The 21,197-nt window shown below is 37.7% G+C and overlaps 1 protein-coding gene across 1 annotated transcript in view; it reads right to left on the reverse strand.

Moving 5' to 3' along the window:
- SSBP2 (single stranded DNA binding protein 2) overlaps window positions 1–21,197 on the reverse strand; it is a 157,238-nt gene that overhangs the window by 28,262 nt on the left and 107,779 nt on the right. The window contains exons 6-9 of the mRNA XM_009281020.1: window positions 8,923–8,982; window positions 5,455–5,521; window positions 5,197–5,267; window positions 1,083–1,150 (exon numbers count right to left, since the gene is read on the reverse strand). Coding sequence (XP_009279295.1) covers window positions 1,083–1,150; window positions 5,197–5,267; window positions 5,455–5,521; window positions 8,923–8,982 — 266 coding nt within the window. The remainder of the gene's footprint in view (window positions 1–1,082; window positions 1,151–5,196; window positions 5,268–5,454; window positions 5,522–8,922; window positions 8,983–21,197) is intronic.

Genomic DNA, 21,197 nt, shown 5'->3' on the forward strand with positions numbered 1-21,197 from the left:
AATTCATTCTTGAAAGACAAAGGTGTATAAGGAGTAAGAAAAGAACATGTACTAACTTCAGTAGAGGTAGGGCCATGATACAAGAATGACTTGATAATCTCTGGTCTGTGGTATGCTAAAGGTAACTATAGCAGCCCCTTAAAATTTGTGAATCTCTTAAGAGAGAAATCTAAATAATACAAGAAGCACCTTTTTTTTCCCCCAGGCTTGCTAATCATGTAAGCAACTCCAAGCAAGCAAAAGATTTCTCTAAAGTGCAGAAGATTGCTCATGCTGGGCCACGTGCTATGCTAAAATCTTCAGCTTAAATCTAGTCTACTCTAGATAGACTAATTTTACATCTGAAATTTTTCTACACACTTAGAAAGGGGGGTTGTCTACAGGTATAAAAGACATCATACACTCCTGTGACTAAATCCATGCCTGGAATAAATTGGTATAGCTTAACTGAACTCAGTCTATATCAATTTTTACCAAATGATGATCCAGTCCCAGAAGTACATAGAAACACTGAAAACCTTACACTCATATCTGTAATACTCTTCTATCTGTTCAGAGTGGAAATAAATGTAGTTATGGAAATAAAAACAGCAACAGAGAGAAAATCATCCACACTTCTTTCAAAGATGTCTTTTTTTATAAATAGTTCTAGACAATGGTTTTATTTTGCTAAAATTATGTACTTCTTTATGTTGCAGAAAAGAACCATACTTGCACCATTCTTTACAAAATATTTAATCAGTAAAGTAAAAACATAAATGTAAATAATGTCATTTTTTTTAAAAATACATACAAGGATATATTGGTGACTATACTGACAAAATATTCCCAATATTTAAATTTTGACCTGTGAAAGAAACTGAGTATTTGTACAGACTTGTAGGGACAGCAAAGGCGCCTGTAAGAGATGCATGCAGAAGGAGGAAACTGCTGTGGGTTCACTTTTTTAAATTGCAGTTATTAATCATCAAAGCATGTTACTTATCAAAGCATGTTCTCCTTGTCTTATGTATCCCAAATGTTACTTCTACAAAGAAATAATGATTTTTCTAAATATTATAAGATTTTATTATTGTGCTTACATGTTCATTCCAGGCATTCCCGGGCCACCTAAAGCATTCAGTGGGGGTCTCATTGCACCTCCATAGTTCTGCAATGATAACCAAGGGTCAGACTACCACAAAACAAAAAAACAAAACCAAAGAGGAGGGGGAAAGAGAGGACAGCAGGTTAATGATATCCCTACATAACTGCTGACTGGATAGGCCAATGTAATTCATTCTTTCAGGAGTTTCCATTGTTGACTTAAAAAAATAATACTGTTAACCCCAAGGAGAAAGAATTTCAAACAACAGGAATAGACTAAGAATACTTAAAATGTCGATTGTTTCAGGAGGAATTATTCACACATATAGAGGTCAAGTCAACAGTCAGCAAGGGGCAGGTTTTATAATGTATTCAACTTTTATACCGAGGGAGCTCATTCACAGTCAGAAACCTGGACTTAGATTCTAAGATTTCTACATCATGAAATTGAATTATTTTTCATTAGATTTTGTTAGGATATCAATAAATGCTTGTATAAAATTACACCATATGATATCACTTTTATAATATACAGCATGACCATCAGATTTCTCTTCTAATCAGTCAATTCTAATAAGTCTAGGGTAACTAATACGAAAAGTATTTAATATGATAATGAATGTCATAGCGATGCCAACAAATGAATTGCCCGATGCCTATAAAATCTGAGTTTCTGCTCTGATATTACGTTTAACTGTACTATTTACATGAGTAACTAAATCATTACCTATTTTTATTCAGAGGAATACAACCAGAACAGTCTATCTCACCTCACAATCATAATGCACTCCCTAATCTGTGTTAATCCTACTACATTTTTCTGATATTTCAAAAGAATGGGTAATAGTAATTTCTCTAAAATGAACAGCTGTGCATTTTGGAAGGAGGGGGAGGGATAAAGAAGTGATTTACTTTAAAAAAATTTAGGTCATTGTTGCAGTCTATTTTCCAATAATAAAACTAATACAGTCTATTTCATGTATAGTATACTACAGACTGCATAAACTGTACGACTCCGGCTTATGGATGTTCTCTATACTGGTCTGATTCACAAAACCATATAAACATGAAGTCATGAATACATGGGAGAAATCCAATAGTGATATTCAAAGTGTGGATCTGGTGCTGTTTATACCTTGACTGATATGACATATCAGTTATCTAGAACTGATCTAGAACTGATCTATAGCTAGGAGAGGAGGTTCTGTTGCTGCAAACAAAACCCCCAAACTTAAAATTTTCTTCATTGTTAATAATCCTAAAAGTGTCCCATCGATAGCTGGTTTGCAAGAATACAACCAGAGGCTGCAAACATATGTCCTCTTCCAGACCCAACAGTGCCACCTGAAGATAGTATTATCCACAGCTGCTGGTCATCAATCACTACTCATTCTTGCCTTTTTGTGGGCAGCCGGTGGACCAATTGGTGCACATGCTCAGGCAAAAGTCAGCCAGATTAACTCAAACCTGTTTAACCTAGGTTATCCTAGATGATTTTGCCTGAGCAACTCCTCTGTCAGAACTGTACGGCAGTAACTGGTGGATAGTCAAAGCAGCTGGGGACAGTAACATCCCCAGCTGGCACTACTGGATCTGGAAGAGAACACATTCTGACTGTAACAGAACAGCAGTTCCGTATCTGTTTTATTTCATTTTTCCATCTTGGTGTGGAGGGCTGAGCCATTCTCCCTATTTGGTCTGTCTGGTATTTCCCCTCTTTACTTTAATTCAGGAATCAACTGTGTGGACCAGGGTTAAAGATCTCTGTGGAATCCTGCAGGACTGGAAGAATCCTAATCAAATGTACTTCTAATTACTGCTAATTCTAATCAAATGTACTCCTTCATCCTAAAATAGGAGCGCTTTCATTAAGGCTACCAATATACACGTTCCTTCAGCTGCAGCTATGCTCTCTGCAGAAGTTAGTGCCCCAATTTGTTCCTTACAGCTTTTCACTCAAAGTCACCACCACCACTGTTTATCTGGTAGCTGAGTTGTTCATAAAAGTGCTCCCTAACATCAGGTGGACAAAATAAGCCAGATTAGCCAAGGCTTTTTTCTTAAATATTTAAGATGACCTGATTCTTTTTGACTAGAAAGCATTAGGGAGCACGTGGGAGGCTCACCAGCAGATATGAAGGATGGGGAGAAGTAGCGGTCAACACACTGGAGGTAGTACCCCATTCATCTAGCACAACTACAGCTTGAAAAAAGCCTGAACCTAATTCTTTGGAGCTTTTCACAGATTCAAGCATTTACAACCATCCACTGCTTTTTGCTTCATGTTATTTAGTTTGAAACAGTCTAGAATCATAAAATACAAAACTGAGGTAAATTTTCTGTAAGTTTTCAAGCATATGCATGCTATACTTGCTACACTGGACATAAGCATTTCTTTATCAGCACATTAAGTGTTTTGCAAGTTGATTGTCTGTGCAGCAAGGTAGCAGGGCCTCCCACTATGGGCACACCTAAGTCAACTTTACAGCACTGTAGCAAGAGGACATTAAAAGTAGGTGTGAAAGATTCACCAAACTTGGTTTTAGAACTGCATTCTATTAAGTGTTTTGCAAGTTGATTGTGCAGCAAGGTAGCAGGGCCTCCCACTATGGGCACACCTAAGTCAACTTTACAGCACTGTAGCAAGAGGACATTAAAAGTAGGTGTGAAAGATTCACCAAACTTGGTTTTAGAACTGCATTCTGAGAAGATCCTAAATGCCAGATACAAAGATAGATAATGATCCATTTATAGAAAAGATTTATTTCTGAACTTAAATTTTGTGTAGATTAGCTACGTTTTTCCCCATTTTAAGAGGATGTTCAGTACAAGAAAGAAGAACCTTACAAAAACACTGGATTTTAAAGAGACAGCAAAAACAGAAAAATTATCCTTATAAAAACTGGCATGAGATTTGCCTGCTGTGTGACTAATGGTGCTGCATAAAGTATCAGTTCAATCTCATATAGCAGCATTGCAAAGCTTTTCTTTCTACCTCCAAAAGGCAAATGGTAAATATACTTCAATGCTACAGAAAAAATAACAAAGGTATTTACAAATGGTTTGTTGGTCACACAGCAGATGTTGCATAGAACTGCACAACTGGTTTCTACCAAGAAGATCCAAAATTTTAAAGACAGTTATGAACAGATTTGAAAGGCAAAGCTATTTAATAATTTAAAATTCAGTTGCTATTCCAAGGAACAAAGAAGTCACTGGAGAGATTATCTGAAATGGGGAAGTAACAATGCAAAGTGTGGCCCCAATAAGCACACCATAAAACAAAATACTGGCAACACCGGTATGAACCACCACGACCTAAATTTTCTCTCACTGAGAGCACTGACAAAATACAGAATCTTTTGGATTCATATTTCAGGTATGCATCAGAATTAATTTGTTTTCTGCCTTAGTTTACTGTTGAAAGGTGAGACTGACAAATATCCACTCGTATTTTCATACTTTTGAAGAAAGAGCCTATGAACAATTATGACCAGGTCAGGACCATGGAGAAGGCTGATTCTTGCAATCCAAGGTTGCTTCGCTCATCAAAAACAGAGCTAGGCAGATGCTTGTGATTGACAAGGGGGAGAAATGGCAGCATGAACTTCTCATTTTACATTAAAATCTCTCTAGCACTCACCAAGAATCTAGATCAATAGTGGATGAAAGAAAAATTTTACAGAATTTTGGGGGGTATTTTTGGTACAAAGAGTTTGCCTAAGTTAGAAGTATTAATCCTTTCCTCCTGAGCAGCATAGTCAATTAGGTTGGGAGAATGAGGAAACATCTATTCGATCCTTGATCTCCTTTACAAATGTCAGCCTTTTATTACAACATACACTGGCTGTAGGACAAACATAACTTTTCTGAAATAAGCAAGTTAAGGGATTCCTCTTTTAATTTCAAATCTTAATTACAATGACTGATGTTTTCATTTTAGACTTTGCACAGCTGCAACTCAGAAATAATTTTTGTAAAACAGAAAGTTTATTTTAAAATGGGATTAAAAGAACAAGTCCTGGCCATCTTCAAGCTATGGAAAGCCAGAGTAATATAGTATAAGTATAGGCCTATCAATAAAAATGGGTATCTATCTGTGGAAGGTACCTGTGGTCCTAACGGAACCATTCCTCTTGGAGGAGTCATTCTCTGCATTGGCCCACCCATGTTTGGATGTCCTGCAAATAAAATTATGTAACTTTAAAAACTGCAATACACAAGCACCTTCTAAAACAACTTTAACAAATCATTCCTTTTTAATTAACAAAAAGCTTAAAAAGCTGTAGTAAGCTTTGAAACACAGAAAGGAAGACGCGAGTTTGAGAAGACAGTGCTTTTGATGGTCCAAATAATTATTTCATTCACCTTGCTGCCGTGTTGGGTCCATCCCGCTAGGCAATAATGGCTGACTTCCTGGGACACCTCCGAGTGCCTGCAGGCATAGAAACCGTATGTTAAAAGCATATAATGCTTTGAAATTTATGTTAAAGACATAATGCAGATATTTTGTTTTTAATTCCCGGATGTTTCTTCTGAGACAACAGTAATGTGGAAGAGTTAACTTTCCTAAATGCCCTAACTAAATGTCCTAAGTGCCTAACTAAACTGAAAGTCCTGAATGTCCTACCACCCTGACTATGGATTTGCATGGACAAACTCTTGGACTTCTGTGGAATTATGTATAAATAATCTCCAAAATATAATCACCTAATTTGCCTTCCCCCCCACAATACTTCCTTCACTTTAGCTTACCTATTATTTAACCTCCAAACACTGCCTTTTTCTTGGGTAATTTGGGTGGCAATTTATCCAAAGCTTGTATTGCTACAGTTTTCCCTTTTAACCGTTATTTTAACAGTTGCTTTCAGAGGTCAAGATGCAGACACTGATATTCTCTGAGAGTGAGCCGTAACTGAGCCAACCATACAGCATTCACAGGATATGGATAATTAGGGCTGTGATGTGGGGGACATTTTATCTTCCACTCTGCCTTACTCTTGAAGGGCATCAATGCCAAGATAAGCTTATTATTCATCTACAGGAGATAACAACAATCACAAAACTTGCTCCTAAATCTTGCCTTCGAGCATGAAGGTACATAGTGTTGTTACTTCACCTCTGGTCCAAATCAAACGCATTGCTTTTATGTCCCCACATTTTAATCTGCCCTTTGGGTTTATAGAAAGTGAATTAGGTGTAAGGCTAATTTCTACAGTCTCTTACCTATAGTTTAGTCAACTAGAAAAATGTTTTTATGAATGGATCTTTGTAGCTGATCCACTAGCATTTCAAAACAACACCACGTTTTCAGTAAAAATTTATCCAGAGTGAGTAAATCTGTTTCTATGAAAGTAATCTACTCAGGCAACACAGGTATTGCTTACTGTGGGAATGGATAAGTTACTCGACCTGGAAATACTGTAGTAGTCTTGAATACATACAAAGGGGAACCTATCTGCAAGTATTATACAGTTTGTTTCCACAAGAGGTAGGAAATTCAAAATTAAGATGCACGTTATTACTTCAAAGGTAATACAGTCAAAAGTTACTGAACTGCAAGATTAATGGAATAAACAAATAATCTGAGGCGACATCATTTAAATCAGAGTTTTACATGTACTTCAGTGGCTTGAAGTCTGGGCAATACATAAGAACAATACATTAAGTGCACGAAGAAGTGTCAAATACTAGCAAAGCAGGAACTGGTCACTTCTGGCAGAGATGGCAGGTGACACGGAAGGACATGGAGGCATTTGCTGCTGTGAGCACATGTGACCAAAGACTTAACTCACGCAGTCATTACAGTGCAGATCATTACATGAGGATCTGTGGTTCCTTTCTAACACGTCATACCACTTTTCAAGAAAAACAAGTGTACCTGCACAGCACAATGCATTGCCAACAGCAAATACCTTTGTAGGGCTTGATCTTGTAGGATGTGATCGAGTACTGGAGGCAACTTAAGAGGCACTCGTGCGGCACTTGGTAGGTATTAACTTTCCTTGCTACAAAACCTAGATCCAGCTCAGATAACCCTTACACAGCACTGGACTGTGCTGTGCACGCATGCCCTGTGTTACCCTTCCTTGCCTAAGAAACACAATCCCTACTGCAAGGCATTAAGGAATAGTTATAGTTACAGTGGGAATTTTAACTCTGATTTTACTGACTTCCATCTAATCAAAATTTCAGCCTTAGAGCTGCACTACAATAGTTTATTACTTCCACACACTGCCCAGCTATACTGTAACTTAAATAATGGCAGTGTTGTAAAAAGCAGTAATTCATGAATGCGGCATAATGTAAATGAATAGCAAGAGCTGTAATTCACTAAGATTATGTGATTATATTACAGCTCTGAACTGAAAGTATCACAATGTGCAGACAAAACCACTTCTGAAACTAAAACTGCAGGTTGGCAGTGCTTTCACAGCACTCACCACATCCAGTTTCTACCTGCCAGTATTTACAGTGTTCAGAAACATAGAAAGAGAAACAAAGGAATATGTGAAACCCAAACACTGGTGTATCTCTGGCTAAGATATTACTGAAAGGTGCAAAAATCAGGAAGATATTTTGTACTGAGTTACAGTATGTCTGTAGCAAGTATTTAACTGAAGTGCTAATGACATTGCACTCTTACGTTGTCCCTTGATGATCACTTCAGCAAGGTTAATTAAGTCACCTATCTCCCTTGTGAGAAAGTAGCTATGGTACAGGTAACTTAACCTGCTCCCAAACATCACCATGTTTGATGTAGAGGAATATCTGAAGAAGTCTTGCCACCTGATATATCCAGCTTATTAAAATTTAAACTTCATAGTTTCTGGCAATATTGTGCCAGTGCTAAAGACAAGTTTGTTGACATTGTGTTATACAGATATAAAAAATAGCCAGAACTGAGTTTGGGGCATGAAAGTCTCCTCATCAAGTTGTGACAAGAAGAAAGGCAGTCCTGGAAGTTTAAGTTGGACCAAAACACCCATTCCATCTATCCTATCAACCTTTCCCAAGATTGCAAATGACAGTTTTTCTTTCAGAGATCCACTGATATTTTTCTGTCTGCTTATCTTTAACTTTTCATCTGCTGACAACCGCTTTCTCCTCCTCTATCTGCACTGTGGAGAACTTAAAAATACAAATGCTATCTGCTTCCAGAACCATCTTTTCACAGATGGGCCAATAAAGGTCTCTGCTGATGAACAGCAGCTCATTACTCATTCTTGTTACACTGGCATGCATATCCTTTGATGGAGATGAGAGAAAATTGGGAATTCGATGCTTTTATAAAGTCCTCAGAGTGTCTATAAGAGCCATAAAGCACTTTATGATATGTTTCTCACCAATAATCTCCATATTTACTATGAGATAAATATACTTCATATATCCAACAAAGAATAGGAGGGAGCCGTGCATTTTACGTAGAATTAAGTAAAAAAATTCTCAGAGCTAACTGGTTCATGTGGTTAGGAAACTTTAGAGAGTGTAACAGTTATGGGGACATTCTGCCTTCACCTCAGAGCAGGCAGCGTTGGCTAGCTGAGGTTAATGCAGCACCACACAAGGCAACTATATCCTCCCTCTGCCAACAGGCTTAACGCACAGTAAATTTTGAGGTGTAGACACTAATTCAGCATAGGAAAGTGAGCTGGGAGTGGCATGGCCACACCTTATCAAAAGAACTAATTTCATGGTCAGACAAAATGGGGTGGAGAGGGACTGAGTGAGTTTTGTAGCCAACGAGCCATTGGTAGCCAACAAGACAACATTCCCTGTTCCCACCACTGCACCATCACCCTGGACCACAACGGTGCATAAGTGATAAAATCTTACCTGATTGGGTATTCTTAAAGGTGGCCTTGGACCTCCAGGGTACCGAGGGGACATGAAAGGCTATGAAAAAAAGAAATACTGCTAAGTAATTCAACTTAGCTTGTAAATATCACATGGAGTCACTGGACGTATGGCTTCTGCCATGCTCACACCTCAAGCATCCCGCTTAAATACTTCCACAGAGCGTTCAGTATGTTATTCCACAATGTTTAGCAGAACTAAATAAATTTAGAGAATCTTAGTGAATGCATCTATCAAGGTCTATTATTTAGAACTTTGTTACAGCAGTTGTGAATGCAGAATATAAACAACTTAATGTGCTGACAGTGAAGAATAATAAACCATTTAGATCATATAATCACACATCTATACTTTCCACTGGAGAAGGGGCAAAGATAGGAACCCTGGAACAGAAAACAAAAAGGTTCTTGGAAGAGTCAAGAGGTAAGTAACAGCATAATAATTCACAAATAATTTCCATTCACTTTTTCATAATAATACAGTAAAACGTAATACAAGATTTAACCTGTGAGGGCACAGATTTCAAGTTTATATTGTAAATATTTACAAGTTTGGTGGTTCCATTAACCATATTAATTCAATGTTGCACTCCTCCCACCCCTCCATATTTAACTCCCTGCTCACACAGTACATCTCCTCTCTCAAAACCACATTTATACCCAAATCTGTCATACTGTCCTGTACCTTGTGAGGTTCCAGTGGCTCTTGGCTTCCACTATTCTACTTCACAGCCCACAAACAAGGTCAGTCCCTTATGATAAACAAATGGTAGTACCAGCAAATACATTTAACATCTCTACGTATTCCATCCCAAAGTGTGACAATAATCTAGAAATCTAAAAAGCTGGGAGATTAGTGGCAAGTGTTGAGATCTACAGGAAAAAGGCACAAACATCTGACTAAACAGATGATGAAGAGGATCATTTTGGCAAGCAAGTGTACCTGTAACTCCAGAAGAAAATGAAGAGCTAAAAATATGCTTTGACTGTGAACACAGGGACAAAAAAGACTGATTCTTTATATTGTGAAAGAGGAACTCACTTCTGTTCATGACACTGCCACTGGAGACAAGGGAGAGATAAAGGAAAGGAGTCTTTTGGGACTTCCCAGGAGCAATCTCTGATGACAAATGAGCTGCTGCACGTTTAAACCCACTCTTGGCATCTCTTCGAAAAGAAAGAAATATACCTACACAGGCATCATCTAGTCAGCTGTAGCTAAGGACCACTGGCAGATCACTAAAACTCTATGATCAACATCACTGTTTCACAAATTAATGGTATATTTCAGCTCCATCAGCAGCACTGTGTTATAAACTAAAATGCCTGTGATCATCAATGCTAGCAATGCATGTATTAATAGTAGCAATAGCTAGCAAAAGAATTACAATTATTTTACCAATAATTAGTAATGGAATATTTCCTATGATCTTGCATAAAAAAAATTAAAGAAACCTTTCAGATCTCAGAATCAGATAAAAGCTGAAATAATGTAACCTACATAAACACGCATTCAAAATAGGTACTAGAAAGCAATTTAAAATACAGAGGGGGGAGGCTTCTCATGCCCTCTCTCTGATGCTGAGATTCTCTGACAAGAAAGAAAGAAAAAAGGGTCGTGTATGTGGTGAAGGGTGTAAACATGCAGGCCCTTGTAAAGCAGTAAAAGTGAGAGGAAAATAGAATTTCAACAATTTCCATAAAGGTCAACCAAGATAAAAGCTGAAATAATGTAACCTACATAAACACGCATTCAAAATAGGTACTAGAAAGCAATTTAAAATACAGAGGGTTTACAAACTGGAGAAGAAAGTTCAATGACAATTGGAAAAGATTACTTTAATAAAAAAGGCATTTGAAATTATGTGCTATAGAAGAGGGAGGCTTCTTCATGCCCTCTCTCTGATGCTGAGATTCTCTGACAAGAAAGAAAGAAAAAAGGGTCGTGTATGTGGTGAAGGGTGTAAACATGCAGGCCCTTGTAAAGCAGTAAAAGTGAGAGGAAAATAGAATTTCAACAATTTCCATAAAGGTCAACCAAGTGCATTGTAAGGAGTGCAGCACACTCTAGTGAGTATCTTGGATTTGGTTTACCTCATTCAGCAAATGAAACCTTAACTTTATTTACAGTTGTACAGCTCGTAAGAGGGAAATGAGCAGTGTCTCTCAAGTCAACCATACCTTAATGTAGAATCACACTACTAATATTAGTATATAATAGTGTGTTATTGGCAGAACATCTGCTCCTTTCAAGCAGGATGGAAACCTGCTTGTCCCCTCTCTTCCCAGTGGGTTCACCTTTCTATGCAGTTTATAAAAATACCTAAAAACTTATTTTTTGTATAGAATTTAAATTCTATTAAGAAAGCTGAAACAAATGCTCCACTGCATTAAGGAGAGAAAGAGGCTTACTCATATAAAGTTGCAATTTCACTTTTCAAAATATGACTTTTATTGTTTCTAATGCCTGACAATTTGAGTCAGTCAATTTGGTTTGCTGTGACCCCGAGGTCAGTAGCTGCTTCAGATTTTTGAGAAGGTCTGGATCTAGGTAGGTCTTAAGTCTATTTAGTAAAAGCCTCACAGAGTAAGTCTAGGATTCTTCTCTGAAATTATGTATGTCAAGATTATTTTATTTTTTTTTTAGGCATTGTTTCCTAGGCAGGCATCAAAGCAGACTTTGATTTGAGAGCTAGTGCATCTATTCTTAACTGCCTTGTTAGTTCATTGCATGGAACAACTACAGGAGCCTCTTTGATGCAACTCTGTCTTACAAGAAGGTTTATATACTGTAAATATTTATGTATCTATGTATTCCCCTTAAACATGTTTGTGGAAGTGTTTAAAACTTCTCCTACTCTTTAAGCTACTGAACCCAAGTGGAACTGCAACAAATGACTTCATCTAGTAAATTCCAAGTAATTCTTACGGTTCTTGATGTTCCATGGATACAAACACTGCACAGTTCTATAGGCAGGAAAATATATGAACAACTGGGAAGCACAACTAATGTTTTGATGAATATAAGTATGAATAAAGGTCTACATAACATTGCAGAAAATGGTGAGATAGTGACGTTCAATTCTAAAACATTTTATGCTCTTTTGGACCAAGATTTAGTACTTAAGTTTACCACAAAAATTCTACCACTAAAAAGAAAAACTTACATATTCTCATTTTTATGCCAGCTACTAAACTTCTCCCTCTCCATCACCAATATCATGTTTGTCCACAAAAAGTTCTACTGAGATGTATTAAGACAACAAAGAAATTCTGTCAAACGTTTTAATGAAAATAAATTAAATATGAACAGCTTTTCACTTCGTTGGGACCATTTTTTTCAAGTCTCCCACACACACATTATTAAGCACCAGGCATTCTGAAAGACATGAACTCAAGCTGTAGGCACTTTTTGACTCATGTTGTTTTGCTACATCCTTTGTAATTAATAAGAGCAGCTGACATTTAGTCTCTGATCTAGTTTTACTTTATTGTTAAGAGTTGCTGAAATGACCATGGCTTGGGGAGGAACCACTGTGGACTTACATTTCTTACGGCTAGTAGGTCTCTTTCCTTGACTTCTTGGAAACTTTTTCTTCCCCTTCTCTTAACGATATGTCAGCACACACATCACAGTAAGTAATGGGTTCAAAATACGGGCACTAAATTAAAATCAGTGATCACAGATTTTGAATTGGTCGGTGTAGCACTTGTCTTCTGAAGACAAAAAATAAATTCTTCGCATGTTGAAGACTTGGACATTTCTGCCTGCTACCTCAGCCTTGTGTCAATTCAAAATTCGGCATCTTGATAGTCGGAAAGCTTTAATGGATCCCCACACTAAATTCTCAGCAAGACAGACTCCTTATTCGTCTCAGAGTTCAGCATGGGGGACTGGATAGGTGCCACGCCGATGCATCAAATACTTCCTTGCTTACCCCAGCTAGCAGGTAGGGAGAGGGCTGTCAGAAATGCACAAAGTACAAGAGCACTTCTTCCACCTAAGGATTATAGATATGACTCTTCAAAAAACAGTCAGGGTAAAAATAGAAAGAAATAATTAAGCTGGAAAAATATGCCAGAAGATAGGTAACGTGATTTAATAATGCAGCAGTAACTTCAGCTATTGGGTAGGAAGAAGACAGAGGGGCAAACAATATTATCTCCTAGAGCCCTCTCTATCTGGCTTTTCAGGGCCAGATCTTGCTGAAGATGTTGCAAAGCCTGTCTAAGGGAAACCAATCTCTCGAAGCTGATCTGCTGAGGAGGAAGGGTGTTACCAGAGTGGTTCCATCCCACAGTAATTTCCAGGTGCTGAAATGGCTCTCAAGGGTTTCCAGTCACTATTGCAGCCTTCAAGTCCCTCTAATCTGCAACAGGGACATTACACCAAGTATGAGGAGGTGTAAACAACACTATTGCGCACTACCCTAAGCTACAACTAACTTCTCAAATGGAGTTCAGGAACTGACACACATACTATGTATTAAGAAAAGAAAAAAAAAAACCAAATCCCAAACAAAAAAACAAACCAAAACAAAATTCAAAACAAAAAAAAGGTAAAAAGAAAAAAAAAAAATCATGAAGAAAACAAAATAACAGGTAAGAACAACATGTGTCTGCAAGTTGCAGAAACAGCAGAAGATTCTGGTAACTGTTTTGGAGAACAGCCAACTAAACCCATCTGCAAACACCAGTATATTGTAATTATTGCCTTCAGGTATAAAAACAGGTAAGAACGTCGTATCTAAGCCACAACTGAGATGGAGATGCCACCAGCGTTTGAAAACATGTGTCATGCAAGTTGCAGCAACAGCAGAAGATTCTGGTAACTGTTTTGGAGAACAGCCAACTAAACACATCTGCAAACACCAGTATATTGTAATTATTGCCTTCAGGTATAAAACTCAGTAATTTGGTATCACATAAAGCATCTTGAAAGCTGCTGTCATGCAGCTGAGACCAAAGGAATATAAACAGAAGCTTCTACTAAACTGGGTGAAAAATGAAGCCAGAGAGAAAAAACCTTTTGTGTAGTCACCACAGAATATATGTATTTATCAACTTAAAGTGAAAAAAAAACCCACCTAAAAGGAGAAAAGTACTTAAAAAAAAACCCTAAAAAAATACTAAAAGAAGAGACTACACAAAATAAAATCAAGATGTGAAATGTTAAATTTAGTAAGCTCCCTGCTCTTATTTATAGCATCCTATCACATCGAATTGTTAAAAATACTTAAAAAGAAGTAAAGTTCAAGAACTTGAATGATGGTGCCACATGTTCTAGTACGTTTCGTTACCCTCCTGCTAAAGAAAGAATCCGATTGTCTACAGGGAGAGTAAAGGGTATCTTATAAACTGTGTATTTAATACAATTTTGCGAGTTGTGTGGGCATGTGTACATGTACAATGTAAAAATCTTGTAAAATACTATTTTTCTTAATCCCTGGGAACACAGAGGGACAAGCAGATAATAAGTTTCTCAGCAGGGAAAGTCTTTGAAGAAGCAACGTTCAAGCACAGTAGTCTCACTGGCCACATTTTGGTTCCAGTGTTCAGGAAAATGATTTCACAAAAAATATCCACCAGGAAGCTGATGACATAAAGGCACAGAAGCTGGCACATTCCTCTGCCAGTTATATATTTCTTACTCTGTCTTTTTTTAGTTGTTTGGGTGACTCTAGAATATGGTATGTTTTAGTTTTATTGTACCTAATACTGGTGGAATAAAAGAATTTAAAAGATGGTGTTCCACTAAGTATGACAGATTTCAATAAATCTGTTTTTCTTTAAATTTACTTTCCTTCCAAAAGCTGGGAATATAATTTACTCGCCTCCAAATATGGGAGTGGGTGGGTGGGTGTGTTTTCATTGACATTTTTATCCTTTTTTTACTCATACTGTTACATTTATCGACCACACTTTGTCCCACATACATTGCAAAATTTACAATAATCCACAGCCAAATAACTAATCCTGAATATTGCTTACATTTCAATTCCTATTGAGACTGAATTCCTAAAGAGATTGAATTTACCGTAAATATCCATATCTGTTCCAATACATACATATTACATGATACCCTATGACTCATTATACTGTATAGTACAACCTCATGTAGCAAACACACACACACACCAGGAAAACAAATAAACGTAGTTCAAAAAGAATTACTGCAGTTATTGGGCATGAGTAATGGAGAGGTTGCACGCATCTGCTAACCGTAAAAATTTACCAAGAGCCAAAATGCCAGCAAAGAAAAGCTCAGGCTGAGGAGGATAAAATGGAATGAATACTGCTTGAATAGGAGAACCCTGTCTACATGGCATGAAAAAACCCACCTTTCTCAGTCAGGGTAGCTTAAAATAACAACATTCATCTAGATTCACATTAACATCTTCCCAGCTAGGTGTACTAAAAGGTTTTCTTCAGCTTGGGAAAATATGCATTTGTCTGGTCAAAGCAGGACAGAAGGTATGTTTTAAAGCACACCACCAATCTGGTTTAAATGACTACATAATAAGGCTGCTGCAGAAAGCAGAGCAGCAGCTCAACCAGTCCCATCCAGCCAAAATACACCCTCCAAGGCTGACCAGCTTGCAGCAGGGTGACTTGCTAAGCACGACGTGTGGAAGCCCCAGGAGAGATGTGCTCGATCCACTGAGTGCTCGAGCCATTGAAGATGTTCCCTGCTCAGCTCAGCCCTCCTGCTGTGCCCAAGATGAGCGTTCCTACAGGAGATCTCATGAAAGAGAAGGTGTTTTACATATCTCGGGTACTTCAGCACAGTGTCAGCCAAGCCTGACCAGCCACCAGCAAGTGGGCTCACCTGGACACCTCTGCCTGCCAGGGACCTCTCCTCTGCCCCAGCCTGGGGCAGCACCACCCTGCTGGGGGGGGCAATGAGGGACAGTGGGGAGAGAGGATCCGTCTCTAACAACAGCTCCATCCAGACCTGGAAGAGAATGCCCATACCATGCTCTTACTGCACTTTACATAGCTTAGGAAAGCTGAGGAATGGGTTCTGCTTGCATCAGACAGTGCTCTGCAGGGCTTCCCAAAACCACCTCTAAATTCATGGTTTTACAAGCAAACAAAACCAAGTCATAACTGCTTTTCAGCATCCTGGTTTTTTTTAACCTGCATTATCAAATTTGGAACAATCTCCTTAGATTGTATGTCTCAACACCCTGAGAGACAGATGATGCTCCTAACTGGAGAACATCTCTTAGGGAAATAACAAGAGCACACCACAAATCAAAAAAATACAAGATGAAACACAGTTTTAGCACTCAGTATAGAAAAGACTGAAATGGTTTTAATTGGTTTGTATAATTCAGTCACCATAATCAGCACAAACTCTAAACACTACTTATAACTAGAAGCTGAAAAATTTGTACACATGATGACAAATTATTTTCAATTAATTGTGCTGCTACTTGAAGAGCTACTTGAAGAGCAGGTATTGTAAGAGGGTCCAAGCTGCCAGCATCAAGGTCGTAAGCCAGATGGAATTCTCATAATGACCAAATTCTTCATTTATTAATTTAAAGTTCTAAATGATAAGAAGTGAAACAAACCAAAAATCTTTGTTCTCCTCCATTAAAAAATTAATTCAATTGCCAAGTTACATATTCTGTTTCTGAAAATACAATTCATATTCATCTTTTTTGTTTTTCAAACTTTATTCCTGGTTAAAAGGATTGGCATCACTTAACTATTTATAGTCCAAACGGTAAGAAATAAGACTGCTTGGTATTTTTATTTCATTTTCTTATTATGGTAGCAGTACCGAAAAATGACTAGGAAGTAACATTTTAATATATCTCCTTAAGACTCCTATATTTTATGAAATGGCTTAGAGGTGCTTTACAACTACCACTGGTGTGTGTGCTTCCATTCTCAATGAAATGAGGTTTTGTACTCCTGAAGAGTACCAGTGGTGAACCATAAAATACGTGTGAATTGAATTTATCCAAGTTAGTTTACAATTCATATACTTCCATTTATTTAGTTTCCTCTACATTTTTTTGTGGACATGTCCATCAGCAGTAACAGTCACCACAGTGTATAAGACACTCTTCATTAACACGTTTTAATTCTAACCAGGACTAAACTAAATTAGCTCTCAAAATGACACTCTTGTGCTGGCACAGCCTGCTGATAAGCACAAACATTTAACTTATCCTCTGCAAAGCTCGGGCAGGCTATCATCAATTCTTAACAAAAAATTATTTTCCTGTTCAACTGCATTTTACTGTTAATTATACAACCCTTCTTGTCCTCCTTCACCCCTCAAATGGCTACCACAGTGTTAGAGATCTTTGTTTTATATTTTGCTAAAGTATTTCAGAGGTGAAATTTGGGTTACACACTACACATCTAGTAATCTACCAGTATAAATCAAACTAGCTGTTTTCATCTACACTATTTCACATAAAATCGTGTTAGATTCTCAGCACCGAGACAGGATTTCTCTCTACATTTGCCTTTCCTGATGACCAAATCTATTTCCATGAGCAAGTTTTTCTCTGTGCTTCAGATGAAGATCCCTGAAAAAATAATTTCCATATTTATGGTTTTCTAAGAGCAGCCTGACACAGTCCGGCACCCTATAAATAGCAACAGTAAGAGGTTTGATTTAATTTAGAGTATAGAGCAAAATTATTATTTTTTTTTTTAAATTGAAAAACCTTCCACAAATGTCTGTCTTTCCACATCTAAAATTCCAAAAGTTACAGCAATACTAGCATTTCAAATAAAATTAATGCTTTCTCCCTGGTCAAGAAATACAGGACTCATTCCACCATCTGAAAGAATACTGCAATACATACCTTGCACACTCTGCATAGAAAAATGAAGAAACAAAATGTCTTTAAAAAAAACCCCCAAAACCCAAACCAAAATCTTGTCCCTAGCTAAACATTTCTCTGTGATGCTAAAAGCAGGATCTACCCGCTCACCTGGCTACCTCTCCAGAAATTTCAGAAAGTAAATAACGCTCATTTTGGTGATAGATGGTCTTTAGGAATTGTACTGTTATTACATATCTCTCACTTTGTGGGAAATACCATTATCTCATGCTCACAAAGACTTAGCAAGCGGGAGAGAAGTTCTGCACAGGACATTTAATGGAAATTTTGAAAGAAATGCAATTTTAGAAGGGTTATTACCTACATGCATTTTAAACCAGGTTAATAGTTTTGACTTTCATTTTTATTAAATGCAAATACTACAGAAAAGAGAGTATTTCAAACCTGACTTAAGCTAAAACCAAAAGGTCAAGAAGTATCACCCTTTTAAAAAAAATAAACAAACTGTGCTTTTACAATTCAGACATCATACACACAGCTCACTTATCTAGAGAAAGCATTTCCTTAACTTTAGTAAACCTTCCAGTCACCCCTGATTATGATATACAACTGATTTTTTGGAACAACTTTGACAATGACAAGCTGGAGTTTGTTATTCCTGCTGTTATATTTAATAAATGTATTATTTCAAAGCTACATGCATTATCTTCATCCAAGGATTTTGGTTTCAAACGCAAGCACTTGCGGCTCATGTAAAAAGTAAAACTCAGACTATGACAGGAACTGAATTAACCTCAGCAGAAGGAAGCATCATATTTAAATGACAACCCTTCCCCTAGTCTTTACTACCACTTCAGCAGCAATTATAATGTCAATTCTGGTGTATGGTCAGTAGCCTTCAATTTCTGAGGTTTCTCTCACAAACAGAGAACCTGAATTTTCAGGATAAGATTATAAAGTTCAGAACAGATCTCCTAGGTAAATGACTTGTGCCCAATTCCACCCCTTCCCCTTGCACCACTCCACAGCTAGCAGTGGGTCTGTGGCTGCTTGAGATGTACCTGTGGAAGGGGAGGTGGGGGAAGCATCGGCTCAGAGCTTATTTAGCTACTCAAGCTGAGCAGTTTTAATTTGTTCTAACAGTTATGAGCAGTAAAACCATTACCACAACTGCAGGATAGAATTATCAAAGCCAGCAGATGTCGGACACCTTTATCTTTTTAAAGTTGACTTTATTCCTGGTATTTAGAGAAAATGAACAAAAGAGAGAGGAAGAAACACAAACTACCTACAAATCTTTCTAGATGCTAATCCACTCTCACATAGTCTAAAAAGTCAAAATAATTTTTAAAATTAAAATATTTTAAAATACAGCGTGGTACTGGCAAGGCAAAAATGCACAGGTCCCAATTCTGCAAAGAATTAGATATATGCATAATTTTATGCACTTGAGTATTCCCAGTGGGTGTCAGTCTGCTATACTGGAGTGGATGCGTTTACAAACAATGGAGATTCCAAAAATACAATAAAATTCTTCTTACTAACATAAACTATATAAACCCAGAGGAAAAAATCCCCTTTAAAGTCTATTTTCAAAGCTTTTCAAGGCCTACCAAAGCTGCTAGCTTTGCTCACAAGCTCTATTTGTAGCTTTGGTGTCGTTTCATTCGCTCACAGTAATGTTTTAACAATCCATGATGCTTTTCAAGCTTCTGGGACTTCACTGTATCTGCTCTGCTCAGGGCCCCATTCTTTAGCTTTTAACTCCTTTACCTGCAATTATCTCATATGCTCCACTGGATTTCAGGATGGGTGTGAACATATAGCAAATCCAGCTAATTTTGCAGTCATGCTCCGGTTCCTTTTTAATGATTGGTACATTTTAGTTTGAAAAAAAAAAGCACAGGCAATGCTGCAGAAGTGGGGAAAACATGAGGATCAGCAGTGAAAGGTAAGCGACAAAGCAGCGTGCTACTGTTGTTAACAAAGTATGGCTGTTTGAAGATGGGGGATAAAAAATGGTAATGCTCTGGAAAACCAGGAAACTGTGCGAGTGTTAGGGGAAGACAACAGTTGAAACAGTTCAAAGGGGTTTAAAAAGAAACAAAATGTTTTTAAATAGACGTAGATACATGTTATGGTCCTGCAAAGACCAGTCTGAGAGACGCCTGCATCTTCTAGCTTTAGTCATGTAATTTAGCTGCTGGAATTAGGAATCCTCATTCCTTGTGCAAACAACGACCCCTTGGTGGACAATTCATAGAAGCAACACAGCCACTCCAAAATGGCTTTAAAGGGACGCTGGAGGATTTCTCCCTCCTCATCTTCCTTACTGCTGGATGCTTGCTCAAATGAGCAATCTGGGAGGATGTTCTGCGAGTGTGAAGGGGCTGAGGCAGAAGATCACGTACCCAGCAGATCCCTGGCCACCGCAGTTGTTTCCGGGAGACTAATACACGTGAGCTAGATTAAAGTGAGTGCAAGGACTGACTGAAACCACAAATGGGCTGGTTTAACGCTAACTGTTGTGGAATCAGAGGAGATGTAAAGGTGCCATCCGTATTTGTTTGGGAGACTTTCACCAATGACTTTTAAAAGGAGCAGATATTCTATACTTCCCCTTGGAAAACAGCTCAATTATCACTTTGCTTGCTAGTTTTCTTGGGGGTATGCATATAGCAAAGATTTAACTGTTTTAATCAAATGTTGCATTTATTGAATCCATAATACAAGCTCTATTTTTTTAAAATGTATCATACCATGACTTTACTATAAATATTGAAAAAATAAGTATAAATTTAAATAGTACATTATAAAGACATTTTACAGCCTTACACAGAAGCTTACAAATCCTTTTTCTTTTTATATATAAATAGTTCACTATTGCCGTTTCAAAATGCAAGGTGTGTGTTATTATTGATTTTTAATTCACTAACTAACTTTGCTTATTTTCACTATCTAAATGCTATTTAAACTCATTTTTTAATAGCAAATAGTAATGTCAGGAGGCAGGAGGAGAAACAGAAATGTTCTTTCTCCTCATGTGTCTTACTGTAATGATGCTCTCCTAAAGCATTAGGTCAGCTCAACTAAGGCACAACAGGGCTAAAAATAATACTTTAGAATAATATGGTGTCCTGGTTTTGGCTGGGATAGAGTTAATTTCCTTCCTAGTAGCTGGTACAGTGCTGTGTTTTGGATTTAGGATGAGAACACTGTTGACAACACACCGATGTTTTAGTTGTTGCTAAGTAATGCTTACGCTAGCCAAGGACTTTTCAGCTTCCCATGCTCTACCGACTGAGAAGGCTGGAGGTGCACAAGAAGCTGGGAGGGGGCACAGCCAGGACAGCTGACCCCAACTGGCCAAAGGGACATTCCATACCATGGGACGTCATGCTCAGTACATAAACTGGGGAAAGCTGGCCGGGGGGGCCGCTGC

Source organism: Aptenodytes forsteri, unplaced genomic scaffold (genome assembly GCF_000699145.1).
Source record: "Aptenodytes forsteri isolate BGI_AS27 unplaced genomic scaffold, ASM69914v1 Scaffold388, whole genome shotgun sequence".
In the NCBI taxonomy this organism is placed as follows: domain Eukaryota; kingdom Metazoa; phylum Chordata; class Aves; order Sphenisciformes; family Spheniscidae; genus Aptenodytes; species Aptenodytes forsteri.